The sequence below is a fragment of the Micromys minutus genome, assembly GCF_963924665.1.
Source record: "Micromys minutus genome assembly, chromosome: 1".
Taxonomy (NCBI): Eukaryota; Metazoa; Chordata; class Mammalia; order Rodentia; family Muridae; genus Micromys; species Micromys minutus.
In genome coordinates, this window is record NC_137969.1 from 142,483,979 (window position 1) to 142,506,592 (window position 22,614).

Consider the following 22,614-nt stretch of genomic DNA (forward strand, 5'->3'; position numbering starts at 1 on the left):
CAAATCTTAATTTTTGCCAAGTCACGTGTTTGTTTCTCCTTTCCCACATCCCTCTAGCCTTTATGACATTTGTGAAATTTTGCTTTTAGGAAGACACTTCTACCTTCTTTTTTCCTGGTTCTTTTTTTAAAGAGTTGTTCATTTTTTAATGTATAGGAGTGTTTTAGCTAGAGGTATATGTGTGTACTACATGTGTACCTAGTGTCCACAAAAGTCCTCTGGAATTGCAGTTGTGAGCCACCATGTGCCTTTTCAGAAACCTGGGTCCTCTACAAGACCAGCAAGTGCTTTTGGCTTCTGAGCCTTAGTCTCTCAGGGCCCCTTCCTGATCCTTCTTGTTCTTGAAAGTTTCTGTTAAATCTCATCACTTCCTGACTGTAGTGTTCTTTAGGAAGACTTGTTCCTTTTGTTTAGCTTCTGCTATGGGTTAGTAACTCAAAATATAGGTTTTGTTTCACTGAAGAATTAAAAAATTAAAATTAGTCAGAAAGTTTGACCTTCATGTGTAGACACATGGGATGTATACTAGCATTTTCTTCTCTCAGACATGATGCTGATTGATGTTAGGATAATAGATCTGCTTCCCAGCATGCCTTGATGGCTGCCCCACATAAGTACATAAGAAAGAGGAGTGTTCAGAAGACCAAATTGAAATAAATGTGGTTAGTTGGAAATAGTTCACCACATCCCATTACCCTTCTTCTTGTCATCAGTGGGCTAAAACAGACACCACACAGCAGTATGACCATGAAATAGACTAATTATTCATCTCTTTGCTCCATAATCTGCCAACTGCATCCCTGTTGTGATGGAAAGGTTTGTTATTAACATTAAATGGCACAATGTATATATAACTGCTTGCCACGAGGCAACACTGAATCACAGTATCTGTTTTTCTCAATTCCCATTGTCTTACATGAGAAACCCCATTCAATAATATAGTAATCTTTAAAGAACTTTAAATGCCCTCCCCAAGCTTTCATTGCAAGCTGAGTATGGAGAGCCATTGATAACCAGTGTGTTATTATAGACAAATAAAACACACTTGTACCCATATCTAAGAGAAGAAAAGTAGATTTCTTCCAGTACATGTGGGGTATGTATTACTATTCTACTGAGTCCAAAGCCTTAAGAATATCATGTACTATGTCCATAGTCATGAAACAAAGGGCTTTCAAGTGTTAGGGGGAAGATATTCAGTTCATACCTCAAGAGAATCTATATAATTCATCTAGAAACATGAGTGATAGGATTTTTAAATTTGGAAGCAAACATGGATATCTCCTTAAACTCACTTTCAATTCTCCTTCCAAACTTTTTCTTTCTCCTTTATCAATCATAAGAAAGGTACAGGGAATCTACTTCATTGATTTTTCAGAATTATGTTCCTTAAAACGATATGGATTGTGTACATATATACATACATTGTTTTTTTTTAATAGAAGACAATTTTCAACAGCATGCTCTGATCACTTTTGAAAAAGCAAAGAAGTGTTATATTATAAATAGCATTAATTAGTTTCAAATGGCCAGGGGTCCAGTTTCATTTGACCTAGACTTTAGAAATAAGTTTTTAACTCTAGTCCCTCTCTTCATTTGCTTAACTTGGAAAGTTTATGATGCATACATGCTCAAGGGTGTGTTAATAGTTAGAAAAGGTCAAAATGAATTTTCTGACCAGGTGTTGGTTCTTTATCTAGAGGAGAAAGAAGCTTTGCTAAAAATAATAAATTATAAAAGCAAGAAAAATAGCCTCAGGGGCCAGACACTGTGTTGCTAGCAGACGGGCTATATTTTATTGATTCGTTGTTAACTGTTCCAGAGAGAACGTCCTTAATAATGGATAGTGATTAAGAGGAGAAATTTCTTTCTCAGACATCGAACGCATCGATGTCTGTAATCTCTCAGTATAAACAATGGCCTCTTTCCCGGTGTGAAAATATATGACCAAGCCAAGTCACTGAATTAGCTGTGTTTTCTATTCCCTAGCCTTTATTTTAGTCATGCATGAAGAGACATCTGAATGCTCTGATGTACTTGTCACCAAGACAAAATTTCACTCTTATTTTTTAGCATAACTTCGCTTTAGCCTAATAGACGGGTTTATTGAAAAGAACACAGTTCCGTGCGAGTCCTGTGGGCCAATGGTGTGCTCCGTATGTGTCTCATAGTCCAGGTATAGAAAACGAGGAAATGAAGTGTTATCCTCATTTACCTTTCATGAATGGTGCCATATTAAATGCGATTTCTCTTTTATTGTAGGTCATTCCTTTTTTTTTTTGTTGTTTTGTTTTTATGAAGTCGGTTTAAATCATAAAGTAATTGCAAACCGTGAAAGATTAAGTTACATTGCAGGTTTCCTGGGACTTGCTCTTGGAACAGTGCTTCACCAGCACAGTTGATGACCTGGCTTTTCATGGTGGCTCCTTTGAAAGCCACAGGTGCCCAGAATGCTATCTTTCCAGGCTCCTTCCCCATGATGCTTGTAGAGACTGAGAAGAGGGCAGGGATGAGTTTGGATTAGCTGAGACCTGAGAACAGTCGCTAGCTAGCTTTGTGTGTATATACATCATGTATTTGGACAAGTTTTTCTAGACAAATGCCTGTGGCACATTGGGCATGCGATGCTGGGTAGGCATGGAGGAGACATTTTCTGGAAACAGTGATAAAACAGTGATAAAAACAGTGATAAGTGTTCCACTGAGGACATCCACTGTAACTCTGCCCTTTAATAAGGAGCACAGCATCTCAGGAAAACTTGTGGGAAGAGTGTTTGCTGCTGATGTCAGGCTAACTAACTTGCTAGTCACAGGAAAGCTCAAGCCCAGGGTTTGATAAAAGTACTTAGGAAATAGAGGAGCAGGGATTGAAGAAAAGATCATTCAGAAGCTGCCTCACCTGGGGATCCACCTCATATGCAGCCACCAAACCCACACACTATTGCTGATGTCAAGAAGTGCTTACTGGCAGGAACCAGATATGGATGTCTCCTCAGAGGCTCTCCCAGAGTCACACAGATACAGAGGAGGATGTTTGCAGCTAACCATCAGACCAAACATGGGGACCCCAAAGAAGGAGCTAAAGAAAGGACTAAAAGAGCTGAAAGGTTTGCACTTTCATGGGAAGAACAACATCAACCACCCAAGGGACTGAGGCAGGAGGGTGATTGGGAGAGGGAGCAGCTTCATGGAAGCAAGTTGAGGGGGAGAAGGGAAGGGAGTTGGTGGGGGGGGGGAGGTATAACATTTGAAATGTAAATACAGAGAATATCCAATAAAATTGGAAAAAAAACAGAACATGGCACAGTGAAAATTTAGGCTGGGACTGCTTCACTCCTCTCTGGTATGATTTTGTGTTGCCCCGAATAGCTGACCTGCCCTCAGTAACCAGCTGTTGCTCACATCTGACCACATGGCCTCTCCTGAGCTTGTTCCTCTTCTTCCTGCTGTAATTCCCTATAGTGTATAAAGAAGGGTCATGTGGATCCTTGGCACTGGCCTGTCGTGAATAAAGAGGGTCACCTTGTGTGGGAGGTGTGCTGACAATGACAAGTGTCCCTTCCTGCAGCCAAAGCCACTGTAGCTCCTGGTTCTTTTTCTGGACAGCTTCAGAAGCACTGAGAAAAAAGAACCAGCTTGAGACTGAAAACTGACAGACACACTTTTAAAACGTCTTTTTCTAACAGCCGTCCCAGAGGATCAGCTCAACTTGGATACATTAGGAGATAAGGAAGACTAAAACGTGAAAATCCAAATAATGGAAAACTGTAAACCTGTGAGGCTGCATAGGGTAGAATGGATTGACCAGGCGGTGACTGGCTGGACCTTAGTTAGCCAGGCTCTCAAAGAGTTGTACTCACCCCCGCCCCCCGCCTGCACACCCCCCTGCACTCTTCCTTCCTGCTCTACCCCCCCCCCCCGGCAACCACCCCCCCAGGCCTGGATGCTGAGCTGAGAGTGAAGACAGAGTGCAGCATGTCTGGGCTTTTCCTTTTGACCTTTTCAGAATCCTAATTAAGGATATTGCAGATGCCTTATAAATGGATCAGTCTGCAACTGGATGCCAAAGTGTTTAGACTCTGTCTGGATCTAAATGGTGCCCAATGGCCCTTGTAGATCAGGAGCCCAGCTGTAATCGATCATTTTCTCATCAGTGAGCCTAAAGAAATTTACTTTTAATCTCATTTATGGATTCTACCAAATCCTGCCAATGTATATTTATAGACATGCATATATATATATATATGATTGTTAAAATAAGCAGAGAGATCCTGTTCTCTAGATACTACCCTTCTAGGACATCTAGAGGCAGAGGACTTTACTAGTTTATCTCAGATAGACACTGAAAATATAAAGAAATATAATTGAGTGGAGTTTATATATTTCCGATACTTGGGAGCAGTTACTGAAAGTTCAGATGCTCCATTTCAGTGTTATTTATAATTATTCCACAGAGTTAGAGTCTTACATAGTCTTACATTTCTTCCCCCAACTCTTTAACCATTGTTGGTTAACACAGAGATGTGTGTTGCAAAGAGACTCTCAACATCCCATCCTGGGAAGCTGGTGATGCTGCACTGAGAAGGTAGCTGAGGAACAGCAGCCTTCCAGACATTGGACAGTGCCTGAGATTTCCTGCCTACCTTGAGTACCCGGTCCATTAGCATCATGGCTAGATATTGATGAGTAGGAATGCTGGTAGAAAGGAAAAGAATACAGACTCTAATAAGGTCCAAATCCCGGTGATCCTCCTGACTGCGCAGTTAGAGAAGACATCTCTCAGGTGGCTTGCCTTACCCAATATTCAAATCATGTGAGGAAGGTTACCTATGGAGTGTTCTAGAACGATTTATTTATTTATTTATTTATTTATTTATTTATTTATTTATTTATTTATTATCTATTGTTTATCCATTCATTTATTATCTATTGTTTGAAACAGCCTTGTGTAGCCCAGACTGGCCTCAAATTTGCTACATAGCCAAGAATGACTGTCTTAGTCAGGGTTTCTATTCCTGCACAAACATCATGACCAAGAAACAAGTTGGGGAGGAAAGGGTTTATTCAGCTTACATTTCCACATTGCTGTTCATCACCAGAGGAAGTCAGGACTGGAACTCAAACAGGTCAGGAAGCAGGAGCTGATGCAGAGGCCATGGAAGGATGTTACTTACTGGCTTGCTTCCCCTGGCTTGCTCAGCCTGCTTTCTTATAGAACCCAGGTCTACCAGCCCAGGGATGGCACCACCCACAATGGGCTGGGCCCTCCACCCTTGATCACTAGTTTAAGTAATGCCTTACAGCTGGATCTCATGGAGGCATTTCCTCAACTGAGGCTCCTTTCTTTGTGGTAACTCCAGTATGTGTCATGTTGACACAAAACCAGCCAGTACAATGACCTTGGATTTCTGATCTTCTGCCTCCAATATACCACCTTCTACTTTGGTTCTTTAACTACCACCGAAGTTGAAATCCAGCATCTATACTTGGTAGACAGATGCTCTACCGACTCTAATATGACAGTCGGGAGACCTATACCATGCTTTAAAGATGAACGAACTAACTATAAGATGTCTCAATTATGGTGTCCAGCGCTTCGAAGAGGCTCCATGACCTAGGCAACTGTTATAAAGGCTGTTATTAGGACTGGCTTACAGTTTGAGAAGTTCAGTGTATTATCATCATGACAGGAAGCATGGCAGCCAGTAGGGAGACAGGTGCTGGAGGAGCCAAGAGTTCTACGTCTTGATTCACAGGCAACAGAAGGAAACTGTGTCTCTGGGTATAGCTTGAGCTTATATGCAAATACAAAAACCCACCTATACAGTGACACACTTCCTTCAACAAGGCTATACCTACTCCAACAAGGCCGCACCTCCTAATAGTGCCACTCCCGATGAACTAAGCATTCAAACACAAGAGTCTATGGGGGTCATACCTATTCAAACTGGGTACGAAGATGTTATTTGTTATTTCAAGAATAAAATGGTGCTATAAACCAAGCTTTGTTAATAGTACTGCACTATTATTTTTTTAAGGACTCTTTTAGTTTTGCTTAGGCCAAGCATTCTATAGCCTACTTGGACTCTCTGGGATTTGTAATGAAACAAAAAAGAAAACATACCATGTGCTTATGTTAGGGAAGCTGTGGTAGGTGCCACTTTCTGGCTAATAGTCTCATCAAGCCCAGCCTTTAGTGGTCAGAATAGATTTTATTGTTGAGCCAAACTAGAACCTGGACCAGTCTTCCTCTTCTTTAGTTTCTTTGTCTTTTTCCTGTCAATTTTCTTTGTCTGCATTTACTGTCAATCATTTGCAGTGGGAAACACCTTTTCCCCAGCATAGTTATTTGGCTGAGGATCACCACTTTAAGTGCCTGTGAGCTAAGACTCAGACATTGTAAAGCCCGGGATACATGGTGAAAACCTGTGGGCCTCTGTCCTCATGGGTCTCCCATCCTATATTTCAACTCTCAAACACAGCCGTGCACGTCTCCTTAGAGGGTCACGTAGACAAGCTCTAAAGTACAGAAGCCAAATGATAGTTTGGTGTTTCACTGGATGGGGGAGGCCCAAAGAGCAATTTTTCAATTGAATGTTGGATAAATAATATGATTCCCAGTTAAAAGCTTAATAGGTGTTCTTTCACATTGCCATTAATTATGTATATTCTCTGCATAATAGTTTAAGAGGCAAATCTTTCTGCCAGTGTGGGAAAAAAAGAGTTTATCTGATAAAATGAAATGTTTCAATTAAAATATTAAGTTTTAAGTTTTAGACCCATAAAATAACTAATGAAACATTTCTAAAGTAAATTCAGCAGGGCACATCTTAAATCCACATATGATGCCTCATTATAAGAAAATGTTTTAAAGATTATATATATTTGTGTGTATATATATATGTGTGTGTGTATATATATGAGTATGCATGTGTATATATGTGTGTTTATATATGTGTATACATATGTGTGTATATATATGTATATATATGTGTGTATATATGTGTTTATGTATATATATATATATATATATATATATATATTCATCCTCATTATGTTTATGTCGTTCATTTAGTACTTTTTCACACATTTTGCAAAGATTTTTATCATGCACAGTTCAGTTTTCTAAACATTCTAAATCACTTAATACTTAGTTAATCTTCATGGTACCTGAATTCAGGAAACATCTTAATAATTGACAGTAAATATTGCCCTTAGACGCATATATATTGAATATGTACTAGATACGGAATGATAGTATAAAATGCTGAGTTTTATTACCTGCTCCCAAGATTGGGCTCTGTGTCTTTTCTCTCCAGTTAGACTTCTTGCACTTCTCCTTTTTCTTGGAGATAAACCAGTGAACACAATCAAAATTTAATGTCATCTCTTTAATATCTGCCGTACAAATCTGCTGAAGGGTTTGTTTTATTTAAGAACATGTTTGTTTTATTAAGAACATATTTAAGAACAAGCATCTAAGAACATGCTTGCAATACTCACACTGTTGTGAAATTTTTCTCACCCCTTCTGTGTTTTAGAAGCTGTTATGTATTTACTTTATTTCTATTTCATTTTTTATATTAAGAAATTGTCCTTTTCTTACAGTTAATCTCTCCGTATCTAATGATACCACACTGGGCCCAGAGGACCTGCCAACCATTTCTTCTACTGACATGGTAAGTGACTTGATCTTTAAACTACCTGCACGGTTTGTAGTGTGTGCAAGCTGCTATGTGGTCTTCATTTAGCAATGCTGAGCACCGTTGCCCATATAGGTAACAAAAAGGACACCAGGTTTTAGTGTTTCATCTGCTTTAAGAAATGTGAAAGCAGCCTTTATTCACATAGCGTTCGTTCTTTTCAGACCTTCTTAAACCTAACTGCTATGTATTGTGACCTTGCAATGTTTCCACAAGGGCAAGAGAGTGTTGGAAAACAAGAGCCAGAGTTGTCTGCCTCGGTCCTGGCTAGGGTCTTGTCTGGCTGAAGGGATGGCACTGTCTTCACTTAGGGCGCTCGGACCAGGCCACTTCCCCCATTACTTAGAAAGGACTGAGTACCCACCACACAGCATTCTTTCCCATGGCTTGTAACCAGAGACTTTTAAGGTCCTGGAATCAAGTTTTTAAAATGAGCCATTTTGCATGGATAGTCACAGGCTGGAAGACAACTTTTATACTGAAGAAAATGAGGAAAACGCTGTCTCAGGCTTCTGATTGTTCCTTCAATGCCAAATATGGAAGCTGACCAAAGAATATCAATCTCTCATTTACAAAGACAGAAAGCATAATACCTTGTATTGAGAGAGTGCCCATCTCTCAGGAGACCAGAACACTTCTGCAGATATTATGCAGCCAGTGCCCACAGCATCTCTGAAAGAGATGCTGTTTGTGTTGTTCCTGGGCAGTTCTCACACGACACCCTTCACTCCCACCCCATCTCTCTCTTGCTCTTGTATTCTCAGACTTTTTGACTTCAATCCTTACCACTAGAATTTTCAAACATTATGTCTTTACTTCTTTATGTTTCATACTTTGTGTGTATGTATCTGTTTGCATGTGTGTGTGTCTGTCCTCTTGCTCGCTCTGTGTGTATGTAGGGGGTATCAGGTAAGAACATATCCACATGTTGAAAATCACTATGGAAGAATTCAGTTTAATTTCTTTGCCAGCCAACCCAGAAGGACTTGCCTAAAACAGATGAGGAAATGCTTCCTTCTAGGCTTTAAAATTTTTTAATTAAAATTCTTTTTGTTCTTTAAAAGGAAGCCAATTAAAACCTAAGTTCATTTGAAACAAAAGAAAAAATTAAGTACATTCACTTTTACATTGCTCCCTACTCTCAGAGATACAACAGGGGGCCAGTTCAGCAGAGAACTAGCAAGGAACAGAGTAGCTGCTTACAGCCAGTGTTACTGTCTCCAGATCTGATCCCCACTGGCCCGTGTTCCCCTGTTACTGGGACAAGAAGCATAAAATTGATAGCTATTGCTTCTGAGAAGCACAAGTTCTCTGCAGAGCCACACTGTTTCTACTCCCTTGGACTTTTTTCTGGGACACACAGTCACCGAGACTTAATTTCCCTCTTTCTTTCATCCATGGTTAAGTTATGACAGAAGGTCCAGTAAGTAAGGTGACATGCAGTCCCTGTCCAGGGAGCCTTCCTCTCCTAGGGCCCCTTCATCCTCATTAGCAGGAAGGCAAGCTCTCCTCCTCTGTAGTAGGCATGACTCAGGTGAAAGAGCAGGCAGGGGCCATTCTAGGAACTGCCAAGGCTTTCCTAACGATAAGAGAAGTATTTCCAAGTCTCTCATTTGTTACTGGAATCACCCTCTCTCCTGCTGCATTTACATCGCTGGTTGTTTCTCTCTCCACCTGGCAAACAAATTCTTTACGTAGTCATTGAAAGGGGGCTTTGAGAGGCACCATAGCTGATGAACACTACCTCAATGTGCTCAGATCTCTGGCTTCCAGCATCAAGATGCAGGAGTCCAATGTCAAAATCTTACATCAGTATCCCTGAGAGGTATCCGAAAGGATCGCTTAGCATTTGCTCCTTACACAAGACCTTCCTCTCTTTCCTTGTTCAGGAGAGGGATCCTTTTGATACATAGTTCTGAAGTGGTAATTTTGGTGGGATTTGCAGCAGCGTCTTGCATGTACTCTCAAGACATAGAACATTTCCTGTGTCTCAGAAAGACCCATGGGGTAGTTTGTTGTCTTGTTCACATCCAAGCTTCCTGAGCCAAGAAAGATCACCAGTTGCTTTTCTGTTATTCTGCCCTTCAGAGGGCAAATGTCTTAGTCTTTGTAGAAGTCACAGAATTCAGTGGGCACCTGCTGCTCATGGGCCTCTTTTACTATGAGGTACCTGTAATATGTCAGAGTTTAGTCTATTTAAATTTCTTAACATCCTCATCTTTGGTGGATTTTAAACTCTCTGATTCTGCAAATTACCCAGCTTGCTTTCATGTCAGTCTGGGAGCGGTGGTCTCAACTTTTCAGAAATACATTCTTAGTCACAAGCAGAATAACCATTAAACTTCACCATTTTGTAAAAACAGGAACTATATATATGCTGTGTATGATAAAGTGAGATTTGAAAATAGACAAACATAACTTGCCCAGGTGAGAAAAGCCCTAAGTGAGATCAGCTTCTTCTCCTTAAACTTGTAACTATAGTAGCTCTGTCAATCAAAAGCACATATTTTGCCAGTCTTTGTGTATTGAAGAAGAGGGTAGACCAGTAGTTCTCAGCCTTTCTATTGCTGAAACCCTTTAATGCAGTTCCTCATGTTATGTTGATCCCAACTAAAATTATTATTATTGTTACTTCATAACTGTAATTTTGCTACTGTTATGAATCACAGTTCTGTGTCTTTTGGTGGTCTTAGGCAACCCAGTGAAAGGGTTGTTCAACCCCCAGAAAGGTCACAACCCACAGACTGAGACCCACTGATGAAGATGTTTATTATTTATTTACTTGTTACTTGTTCTACTCCCTGGTGGAATTACCAATCTCTACACTGAAGATTCTGTTAATCACAGGAATAAGATCCATTGCAGTCATATAGTTCAGATGAAAAAAAATCCTGTCCTTAAGTATGTTTAAAGAGGCACATGTTCCAACTTTAAAAATATGTTGTAGAAAATTTCAGATATGCACCAAAGTCAAAGAACAAAGCGGACTTCCATGTGCATGTCACCTGGGCCACCATGTGCATGTCACCTGGGCCACCATGTGCATCCCACCTGGACCACCATGTGCATCCCACCTGGGCCACCATGTGAATGCCACTTGGGCCACCATGTACATGTCACCTGGGCCACCATGTGCATCCCACCTGGACCACCATGTGCATCCCACCTGGGCCACCATGTGCATTCCACCTGGGCCACCATGTGCAGCTCACCTGGGCTCAATGATTTCCTACCTTTGTCTATTCTATCTCACGTTTCCCATTCTCTGGAGAGGAGATAGCACAGTGCTTATTTTTTTAAGCAAATTCTTATATTTTTAAGAATTGCAGGCAAATCCACATAGTATAAGCAGGGTAAATCTCTTGAAAATGAGATGCAGAAAGATGAGCCCACATCTCTTTTTAGGAGATGTTCTTTTTTGACATCTTCCGCTGCTTGTTCTTTTCTTTAAACCTTTATCTCACTACCTCTTTGTATGATGTCGTTTACCTCATCCAATTGGTCACCCACTGGCTTTGTTCCCTGTTATTTCTTAGCTTCCTTGTTCTGTTTTCCTTCCTTCCCTTGGAGATGGAAGCACTGCTCTCAGGCTCAGTGTGAATTTCTCTGTACCCAGTGAAGTAGACTGCCTCCCCTCCTGCTATCTGAACCGCGTGCTTACATGTTCTTTCTCACCTTGTGTTACTAAGTAATTTCTGAGCAAACACTTTAGTTCTCTAAGAAAACTTGTAAATATTGTTGCTATTTCTTTAATCTTTTTTTACTCCTTTAAAACTTACCTAAGTTCATTCACATGTTTGGAACCAGTGCACTCTCGATTTCCCTATGGGAGCTTATTTTAATTTTCCACTGGCCATTGTTATTCAAATATCACAAAACTAAATGAAATCGCTTTGCCAGATCTAACAAACAATATATGGAATATTCAGTTGCATTTGAATGCCAGATGAATATTGAATAATTTTTAGTGTATGTTCTGAATATTGCACAGAATGTCCTATCACTAAAAATAGTCATTGTTAAGCGTGCCTGTTAACTGAGGACCTGGCATTTTACCTGGTCATTTTAAATTGAAAGCTTAGTTTAACATTGTCCTCTGGACAGAGGGTTGACAAGTGACACAATTCGTCTTTTAATATATAATATATTCTAGACTTGATGAAGGCTTTTATTCAGTCAATCAGTTAAGAAGACCTCCGTGGTGCCCGCCATACCTTAACATGAACTCTGTTGTTTCTTGATGTTGTTGTGTGTACTGTCCTGTTATAAGTCCTCTGTCTCTATAACATCACTTGAAGCTTTTACGCAGCCTCAGTTCAGAGTCAGTATTGTGTCTCCCTTGTCCTTCTTATGACTTTTCTTTTCCCAGTATTCCCCTTTCTTTTTATCTCTACAAGTAGTTGAGTTTGGTGGGATTTATTGTCTTATCCCTCATGAACTGCTCTTGCATTTACTATCCCTGAGAGACTCCTGTCAACCTTGTAATGCACTTGTCTTCTAGAATATCCCTTGCTACTATATATTCCTTTGAAATGTCTGTCCTTGCTGTAGTAGCTTTTCTCAACCCGTCATGGTTTCTTTCAGTGGTCCTCCTCACTCATCCACAGCCTTTTGTGGTCTCCTACCTCTCTGTGGGCACATTGGCTGCTCTACAAATTTTCCCTCTGCACATTTGTAATTGTGTGGAGCTGTTACTCCCAAGTCAGCAGTTTGTAGCTCATGTCTTCAACCTTGACATCTCTCCTAGATTCAGACAACATTTGGAGGACTTTCAAACCCAGAGCACTAAACATGGAGGGCGGCCCGCAGTGTAATGACTAATGCAGAGTTATAATCATCTTAGGAAAAAGAAGTAATATGAGAATGCTAAGATCTCCAAGAGTATATTCCCATTTGCCCTGTTCCCAAAGACCAGAGAGTATTTTGCATAAGAAATGAGGATCAAAATCATAAAACCACAAAGAGAAAAGATAGTGGCAGTGAAGTCCTGGGTCACCTGAATTAACCCACAGGGGACTATGCTGACTTGAACTCAGGAGGTAAAAGTGGCTCTGGATTCTTCATGATGTGGAGTCTATCTGGAGTCTTAAGAAAGTAACCTTCACTTAACATCAGCTTATATGAAGTAACACAAAACATATAGATGTGGTTTTCTATCATGTTTAAGGAAAACTGGTTGTCAGCTACAGTTTAAGCTTTAGGAAAGCCATAACCTTTACCTTTTTTATTTTTGGAAGATTACCTATTTGAAGATATATGCTAGCTACCTAAAGTTTTAATAGGTGAGACCTTGGTTGTAGGTGGGGTTTGGTGGCTAGTCATTTTCAGATAACAATAACAGACTTTTAACGTGCTGGCATTGACATTTTGAATGAATAGATGCAATCGAAGCTGCCTATTTTTACGTCTGTCTCTGTGCCACTTTCGCCAGAACATTAATCTTTGTGAGGATATGGTTAAAAACTCCTGTTGGAGTTGTTCCAGGGTATCCTACATCCCTGGGGAAATTCCAACTATTGGGAAGGACTCTGCTGATGTTATATTGCTGATCTGAAATTAGGGGATTGTTTTGGTGATTTTAAAGCAAAGAAACATATTACCAATTATGACGTCTAAAGTTAGCTCTATTCTCCTGAACACATCCATATGTGGAAATCTGAAAAACAACCCAAGATGTGATTAATCGTCCTGCAGAGTTCAATAAGAGAACAGCTAAGCAGGTCAAGTGTATACAATTGGAGGTAACAGGAAATATTGCAAGTGATATTACCTTTTGAGCTCAATGAATACCTCCTCCCTTTCTGGCCAGATTGGACCACAGATACCAAGAGAATTTCCAGCATATAAAAGAGGTTGGTTTATTTGGTGTGTCATAGAACTCTTTCCTGCAAAGGGCAAGAGAAATCTACCATCCCATACTTCTTTGCAAGATATTTGCAAATAATTTTCATTATCATACAATGTCCTCTTAGGTTGGAACCCACGAAGACACAAGCTATGAGGTATTTAGAAACTTTCTCAGACACCCAGTCATTTCCACTAATCCCATTGACATTCATTTAGGCAGAGAAGGTTCTGGAAATGTATGTTCAGGGACCAGTCATTTCTGTCACGGTATCCACAAATGCTCTTTGTACAGCAAAGCCAACATATTTTTACTGAAAAAAGCTTAAACATAAGAAATGCCTAAATAGGAATCCTCTTACATAAGGAGATGGGTTACCAAGTAACTTCGTCACAGAAAACCATTAAGCAGAGGAGGAGCCTTCATTCCTGTACTCTTGGATACTAAGGGTGAGAAACTGCTCAAATCACTCAGGGTTTCAGACTACATTCTTACATTCTAGCAAGAGGTTCTTAACTTAGAGGCCATTAATTTCAGTTATCCTACAAGGAAAGTAAGCTGACTGTTTTAGAAACAGATTCCAATCCAGGCACGTGTCACTAGTCAAGAGGGTGGTCTTAAACAGTGTAAGAGAGAGAGTTGAGGACAGGGAAACTGAACGAAGATGTGTCTCACCTAAATTTAGCCTCAACCTGATTCGTATAGAATTCTGAAATATAATTTGGCCCACAGGGATGTTCCCTTTTTGAGCAGAAGCAGGTAGCTAATGCTATGCAGTAACTGTTTAGTGGCTGTAAGATGACAAAAGGTGGCTTGCAAAAATGTAGCCAGCTGTGGCTGGGTAGGAGCTGGGTGTGGGTGCATGGGTTTACTCATGTCACTAGCAAGAAGATGTGCTGTGTGTTGGATAAAGAAAATAGGAGGGGTTGCCAGGAAGAAGCTCAATCTCTACAATAGGACAGCAGCACACATAAAACTAACCTGTGTGCTTCAGATCATAGAACACGGGACTGTAGATCTCTCACATGACTGCCTGGGCATGAAGACATCACAGCCATCCTACTCAAGAGTGTTCCTACTGCTGACCTGTAGTCGACAAGACAAAAACCATGGTGTATTAGGTTTGCCACTGAGAAGTCTGAGACTATGCATACTTTGATAATAGTGTTTCTTCCATCAGTAGCATGTACTTATTAAGATAAGACATTACCTACTTATGAAAGTCAGGGTTAGTTACCTTCCAACAACTTTCAAAGCACTGGTGGCGCCATAAGGTAGGTGAGCATGTCTAGAAGCAAACACAAGCAAGTACTTTCCGAACCATGAAGGTGTTTCTCAAGTCTCCCATTTTGAGATTTAGGGTATTAATATATCTCCGCTGACCCACAGGAAGGCCAGCAGGAAAGAAGGACTCTGTGGTTTGTCTCTGTTGGACAATGGAGGATTGTTAAGGTAGAGGAGCAAACGGTGTAACACACCACCTCCTCTCATTGTGTTCTTCATAATCTGGCCTCTTTATCCTCTGTTACTCTAGTAAGGCCTGGTCAGGTTACATCCTGCAGCGGTTATCTCGGACTGTTTTATAGGTGGCTCTGTGAGCAGTCCATTTGGAGCTTATCAAGTATGAAAAGCTGCTTTAGATGATGTCAATAGTCTCTACAAAGCCAACAACAACAAAACCTGTTCGTCTTTTCTTTTCAGTACCATAATGCTACCTTTGACTGGGCCTATTTATCAAAGAAGGAGTGTATGAAATACGGAGGAAGGCTTGTGGGAAACAACTGTGATTTTGTGCCTGATATCACTCTCATGTCCTTCATCCTCTTCCTTGGCACTTACACCTCCTCTATGGCTATGAAAAAATTCAAAACCAGCCGCTATTTCCCAACCACCGTAAGTAACGTGCGGATAAACAACATTCGTCAGATTTGCCCTGTATCATCTCTAGTGCAGTTTTACAAAATGAAACACAAAAGGTGACTGCAGTTCAATGTGTCCGATAGTACTTTGTAGGTTTGAATACTACATTCTCATCCTTGCTCATGTGCGTGCACATTTAATATGATGGTGGTCCTGCCTCAAGAAACCTCCCAAAGATTTGCTTTCATAATTCGATCATAGATCCATCATGTGTGAGTTTATAAACAAAAACTTTCTATATCTGCCAGGAGTTTTGATGGTGAAGAATTTCTCAGTCATTGACCATATGTGTATTTTAATTCTTGAATGCAGTCTATGGGCATAGACTAAAAGTATGTCATACTCTAGGGTTGGTGTAAGGTATGGTCGCCATTTGAGCCAAACTTTGCTTCCCATAATACTGAATGCTGTAATACCTAGAGTGTAACTGGGTTATATAGATTTCCTCTACCACACTAGTGTGCTTGAGAGACTTACATTCACAGCTACTGTTCTTTGAGAGTATTTAGCTATTAAATGCCAATTTTTTAGAGCTGGCAAATGAAACCGAATGACTCCTGTTTTCATGCTGTTTAGGAGGTCAATGGTCCCAGGTAATATGATGCATTAAACATGATTTATATCAGTGACTGTTGACCTAACGAAACTGCTTCACCATGTGTTGTAGAGGAGATGTTAGTAGACAAGAGCCTCTTTTATCCCATAAAAATGAAATTTTATATATCCACTGTCACATGGGAAATTGTGGGCTTTCTGATTCCTTCTTATAAAACAAGGAATAAGGAAAGAGCTAGTGGGATGTCTAAAAGTGAATAGCTCAAGAAATGAGCATTTTCCATGAAGAGAAATAAGGGAAGAGTTTACTTACTGTGATTATTTTAATAAAACTTCTATTTTTATTTATTTTTATTAGATACTCTCTGTACTTACATTTGAAATGTTATCCCCTTCCCCCACCCTGCTCCCTTCCCTCCTCCCCCTCCACTTGTCTTCACGAAGATGCACTTGCTTCTAATCACCCTTTCCACCCCAGTGCCATGGCAAAAATAGACTTCATATACTGGTGTTTGGCAGGCTCAGAGCCAGTCTTTGTTTAAGCACACAATGCAGTAACAGATGTATACACACACACATGCACACACACACACACACACACACACACACACAGACACACACACACACACACACACACACACACACACACACACACACACACACACACGGAATTGAATCGTGGCTTTTCCCTTGTAATCACCAGTTCATGGGATCTAAGGTTTTGTTTGTTTTGTTGCACCGTGATGTGTTTTGCAGATCATTACTTCTTGTAAAAGTTTAATGGGTTTTGAGCATAATCAGTAGAACTGTGGAAAATTTGTAAAACTCTTACATGTTGTAATTTGGAAAACTGGGCAAAAAGACTAACTATCTTTTCTATCTTTTAATTGACAAATAATGATATAAATTTTATGGAACACAATGTGATATTTTAGCTTACATTTACATGGTGAATGGTTACATTAATCTGATTAACATATCTGTAATTTCACATGGTCAAGTCGTTTCTGCAATGAGAACAATTCTAGTCTTGGCAATTTTGAACATACTCAGCATGCTCTACAATGCATCTCAGGAACCTACTCCTTCAGTGAAATGAAACTTGGCATGATCAGGCCTCCATCCTCTCTGTCCATTTGCTCCCTGTTATCTTGGCCTGTGAGCCTCACTTCCTAAGTTTCCACATGTAAGTCAAATCGTGCAGTATCTCTCTTCTAGTCTGACTCGTTTTACTTTTCAAAGATGCCCTTCGGGTTCACTCATTTTGTTTCAAATAATAGGATTTTCTCCCTTTAAAATTCCAAATTACATCCCAATTGCACATATAATTATATAGCAGTATTGAAAATTAAATTCATCCATGGATAACATTTCCATTGTTACTATGATGTGTTACAGTCTGTGGTACAATAATTTTATTTTCTTTCATTATATGATGAATGATAGGGCTGTTGTATCATATGTCTGTTCTCTTAATCGTTTGGAGGACCCTTCTCCCATTTTCCGTAACAAGCTACACCAAGTTCCATTTCTAACAATAGACTGCAAGGGTTTTCGTTCCTCAGATCTGTGCCAAACATTTGACTTCTTGGTAATGGTGATCTTTAGCCTATGTGGCTTCACAACTCACTGTGGGTTGAACTTCATCTCTCTGACTAGTGTGCCATTGGGCAAGTTTTCACATCTCATCGCCTTTAGTCTTCTAAGCCTATCAGGTTTGCTCTCCATTTCTAAGTGGGCCGTATCTACTTTACCCTTGAGCCCCTTATGCACTCCTGACATTCTCTTCTTGTCAGGTGAGTTGTTGGTGAACATGTGCCCACGTTGTACTTGCCTGGTTATTCTGCTCATTACGTCTCTTGCTGAGCAGAAAAATTTGTGTTTGATTCAGTCTGACAATTTAGCATTTCTTCCCGTGATTTTTTTTGGAGTCAACTCCTGTAATAAAATTAAGTGTGATGTTAGATTTTTTTTTTAATTGGAGAATAAACTTTGTCAAGCTCAGGGTAACACCTTTTAATATTTGTATGGTTTCGGGTCTTCAGTTAAGTCATCAGTTCTGAGTTGATTTTTGCATGTGTGGGGTAATCTGTGTCTCTCCTTCTGTTAAGAATATCCTGCCTTCTTAACATCAATCACTGAGGTGTCTTATTTTCTCTCCATTGTCCCTTATAACAATCCCCTCTTGGATTCATGGCCTCTTCTATAATTTTATTTTGTATTTTACACACATGTATATAATCATACACCTATATACATACGTGTTTCAGACTGCCCGTTTATTATTGGACAACCTATCAGGGAGCTCACCCCTGAAGAAAAAATTTGACCCCCTTTAACAGCTAATGTCTACCTGTAGATCCTCATCTAAGGATTGTGACCTTGATTTTGTTTTGGGGAGTTTGTGATAACAATAATGCATAGGGAAATAAAAGAGTTTTTGTCTATTAATTTTATATCCTTAATTTTACTGAATTTAATAAGTAATGAATTTTTTTTTTGTTTTATTTTGGTGGCATATCTAGAGTTTTCGCTCAGTAAGACAACCTTGTCTATATCCTAACTTCCTTTCCTACTTGAATGCTGTTTAGTCCTGGTATGGACTGGGACTTAAGGGAGCCTGTAGTCTGTGGACACAGAGCCTAACCTGGAGCTGAGTAGGCCTAGAGGTCAAGATATCATAGGGGCTGAGTCCATTGTTCCTGACCTGGTACTAGGGGAGTTTGTACCCAAGACTCTGAGGCTATTCTAGTGTGGAATAGGTAAGAGACTGAGCTGTGGTGAAGTTACAGAACCTTGGACTGCTGGACCAGACTAGCTCTGCACAGTCCTTTGTACTCAACTAGAGGCTGAGGTCATGGGAGTTCATCTGGTCTTTATACTCATTTTCCTGGTGTTGTGTTTATAAAACGATAAAAAGAGGGGATATGTTGTATGGAGGTATGGTGAGGTGTGGGGAAAGGAGGATGCCTCTGAGGGCCCATGTTAGGACATTCCTTTCCCCCTGAGGGACCAGCTGTATGGTATATATAGAATAGTTTATTCAGGGCCTGGAGACGGGAGTTAAGAGGATAGTAGAGGCAGAGTTTGGAGAAAACACAGACACTATGGTATCCTAGTGCTAGTGACAATGAAATTGCTAGTATTCTGGGCCCAGAGGAACTGAAGCAGAGAAAGATCCTGAGAAATGATGTGAATGTAGCCTTGAGGAGTCAGTGTGTCTGTCAAGTCACCTTATAAGGAACCAGCTAGCACAATCAATACCCTGTCTGTCTGTCTGTCTGTCTGTCTGTCTGTCTGTCTGTCTATCTATCTATCTATCTATCTATCTATCTATCTATACTAGCCCTTCTCTCCTCTCCATACCCTCTTCCACCCCCATTTCTCTTCCCTCCATCCCCTTCTATTTCTCTCTTTCTCTTCCTGCACCATTTCTGCCTAGACTCAGGTGGAATCCAGAAATCAAAGAAGCTCATCGGTACAGAGGGGTAGATGATGAGCCAGTGTGGCAAACTAAGATGCCCATTCCGTGCTTTGTTCCAAGCTTTTCATTTTCATATCAAGCTTACTATAGGTGGCTTGGTTGTTCTACTCCTTTCCTTTCCACCAACCTTAGGTGTCCCTCTGTGTGGTCTCCACTTTGACTAGATAAGGTCAATGACTCACTCCCCTTCAGGATCTCATGGGCGCAATAGCAATTCATCAGTGTAAACACTTTGAATGAAGCAGATTCACTTTGCTAGCCTGATTACATAATTGGTATGTCAGGCCTGCTAGAGCCTCCGACACGTGATGGACCATGGCTAGAATGCCAGAATTCCACTGGTGCCTGGTGTTCCCCATTCTTTACAGAGAGACACATCAGTCCTCTATCCTGTACTATGACTGGTCTATTAGATCAGCCTCAAAGTCAGAATCTTTTAGCGTCAAACTTCTCAGAGGAACATCACAGCATAATGTGTGATTGTCTGTGGCAGATGGCTCGAGGCATTCACATGAATGTTCTTCAGGAGTCCCACACCAGCAAATGGTTTTTGCCAGCATGGAACAATGCTGCTGTTGCTGCATACTTAGAGCAGAAGAAAAGTGAGCCTTAAAAATACAGCAGGATCAGATCGTGGCAGGAGGAGTTAGAAAGCCATAGAATACTATGAATTAGGCCAAACTGTTGGTCCTTGATAAGGTCATATTCCATGTGGCTGGCTCATATGTGCAGTAAGCACATGGGTGCCTTCCTCCAGTGATTACTCATAGAGGAGAGTCAGACCTAAATTTAGGGTACTCATAGTCTACTACTACATATATAACCCAGTTATACAAATAATAAACCCTACCCCAGATACTATCAATAGCTACATTACTTTCCACATTATGTGTAGGTGGTGCAAACGCTTTGCCAATACTACTATTGTATATCTTATTAATTGCTATATTCATCTCATATGGAACAAAATACCGGTTATTTGAATATTTGCTTCACATTAGACTGCATGAAGGACACAGAGACACATAATTCAAAACCAGGCACACAGTAGGTGCTTACATTTAATTTATTGTTAAATAAGCTGTACTTTTGTCCTCCCACATGAGGATACTTTTGTCTTGTCATTCTCTCCACTCATAGTAAAGCTCTCCAGAGAGATTCCATTTTAGAGCCGTTACAGCTTATGGTGATCGTAGATCTTAAGGAAGCGGCATTAGGAATGAAAACAAAGTGTAGCACTCCAGAATTTAAATGAAAACATAATGGGCATTTTAGCTATGTAAGACATTTTATTTTTACACTCATAAACCACAGGAAAATTTGCGGTTCCACAGGCAGTTAAGTTTCTCAAATCATGATTCTTGTCTGACAGCGTGGCCATCACTGGCCGACTGAAATTGGTTGTGTTTAGAGTTAAGGGCTATGTATTTTGTAAGCAGTTCTTTCTAAAGGCAGGTGACATTCTTCTTCCATTTTTTTTTCTCTAGAATATTCTTGTTGAAAGCTAAAAACTGTCAAACTAAAACAACCAACATTAAAAGTGAATAAGAAATAGTAGGTTTATGTTCTTTTGTTGTGATCTGATGTTGATAAAACTGAGTGACATTTCTAAAGTTCAAAATATCAAGCCATATTCCATCATTGAAGTTAATTAAAATATGATTTTTCTGTCACTGAACATATCAGATTTTTCCCCAGTCCGTTTTGATATTTTATACCTAGGAAAGTCATTTTGAAAGTCAAATTTGCTTTTTTTCATATTTATTTCACAAATAATGACAAAGTTATAAATACAATTCAGTTTGTTATACATTTTTACACGCACTGCAAATATGTCAGCTCTTAGAGATAGATGACAAAAAAAATTGCACTTAGTTTGAATTGAGCCTCAATTAGAATTAAGTTCAGAGTCATGTTTGGCCACAGTGTTGGGAGAGGTCTTCTTACAGAGTCAGGCTGCAGATGGAAGAAGCCAGGCCCTCCCAACACAGGATTTTCTGGTTTGAAGCACATTGAGTTTTAACTCTTCTATCATAGGAGAGCCAACAACAGCCTTGAGATCTGTGCAGGAAAACAAGAACTTCTTGTTTCTAGGCTGTCAAATGACCAATTACTCATGCAAATCTAAATTCTTGCATTTTAATATACATCCTTAGATTGATTTTCTTTATTAGATTCCAAACCCTTTATTCTAATGGTTTGAGTTATATTCAAGAAGACATTAGAAAAGTGTTGGGCTGTAGGATATTGCTGAAGTTTCATGTTCAGTTCGAGCGCTACCAAGTGAGTTTAAACTTGCCTCTACGTTTCTGAAAAGCTATGGTCTTCAAGATGTTTGAGAGTCTCTGGAACAAAAACTCAGTGTCCCATAGCCAGTCCTGATCAGATGCAAATATGCTTTTTCCCTTCCACATCCCCTGTCCACAGTGTCTGCTCCCACTCCCAGGGCTTGCACAGGTAAGTTTCGGTTTCCTCCTGTACCACAGACTTGGAATGTTGTAAGATATTCTCACCACAGCTTTTCAGGGAAGCTGGGGAAAAAATCAACATTCTTCTTGTGATAGGTCCCGTAAGTCCTGACTCCTCCGGTTACCTTTCTCTTTATCAGCCTAAGATTTTTCTTTTCTTTTTTCTTTTTTTTTAGATTATTTATTATTATTATTACAACTAATTTTCCATTATTTGGCCTTATTGCATGTGTGTTGCATGTGTGGTTCTATGTGTGCATGCACATGTGTATGTGGGTGCACTTGCCCATGCATGCACACATGGAGATCAGCACTGATGGTGGTATTATTTTGTTCTCCACATTATTGGTTGAAACAGGACCTGGGTCCTCTAATTGAAGCTGGGACTTGCTGTTTATGGTAGTCTTGCTGGCCAGCAACTTCCTGGGAAATGCAATCTCTGCTCTTAACATGGGTGTTACAGATGTGTGCACCACACACAACTTTGGGGGGGGTGTTGGGAATTTGAACTCAAGTCCTCATCCTGAAACAGCAAGCATCATACCTGTTCCAGCCTCTACTCCAGACTCCAGCCTCCACTCCAGACTCCAGCCTCCACTCCAGCCTTCACTCCAGCCTTCACTCCAGCCTCCACTCCAGC

The 22,614-nt window shown here is 40.1% G+C and overlaps 1 protein-coding gene across 3 annotated transcripts in view; it reads left to right on the plus strand.

Moving 5' to 3' along the window:
- SLC4A4 (solute carrier family 4 member 4) overlaps nt 1–22,614 on the plus strand; it is a 263,965-nt gene that overhangs the window by 199,232 nt on the left and 42,119 nt on the right. For all 3 annotated transcript variants that reach the window (XM_080926202.1, XM_080926204.1, XM_080926203.1), the window contains exons 14-15: nt 7,608–7,678; nt 15,249–15,440. In XM_080926202.1, the coding sequence (XP_080782328.1) occupies nt 7,608–7,678; nt 15,249–15,440 (263 nt within the window). The remainder of the gene's footprint in view (nt 1–7,607; nt 7,679–15,248; nt 15,441–22,614) is intronic.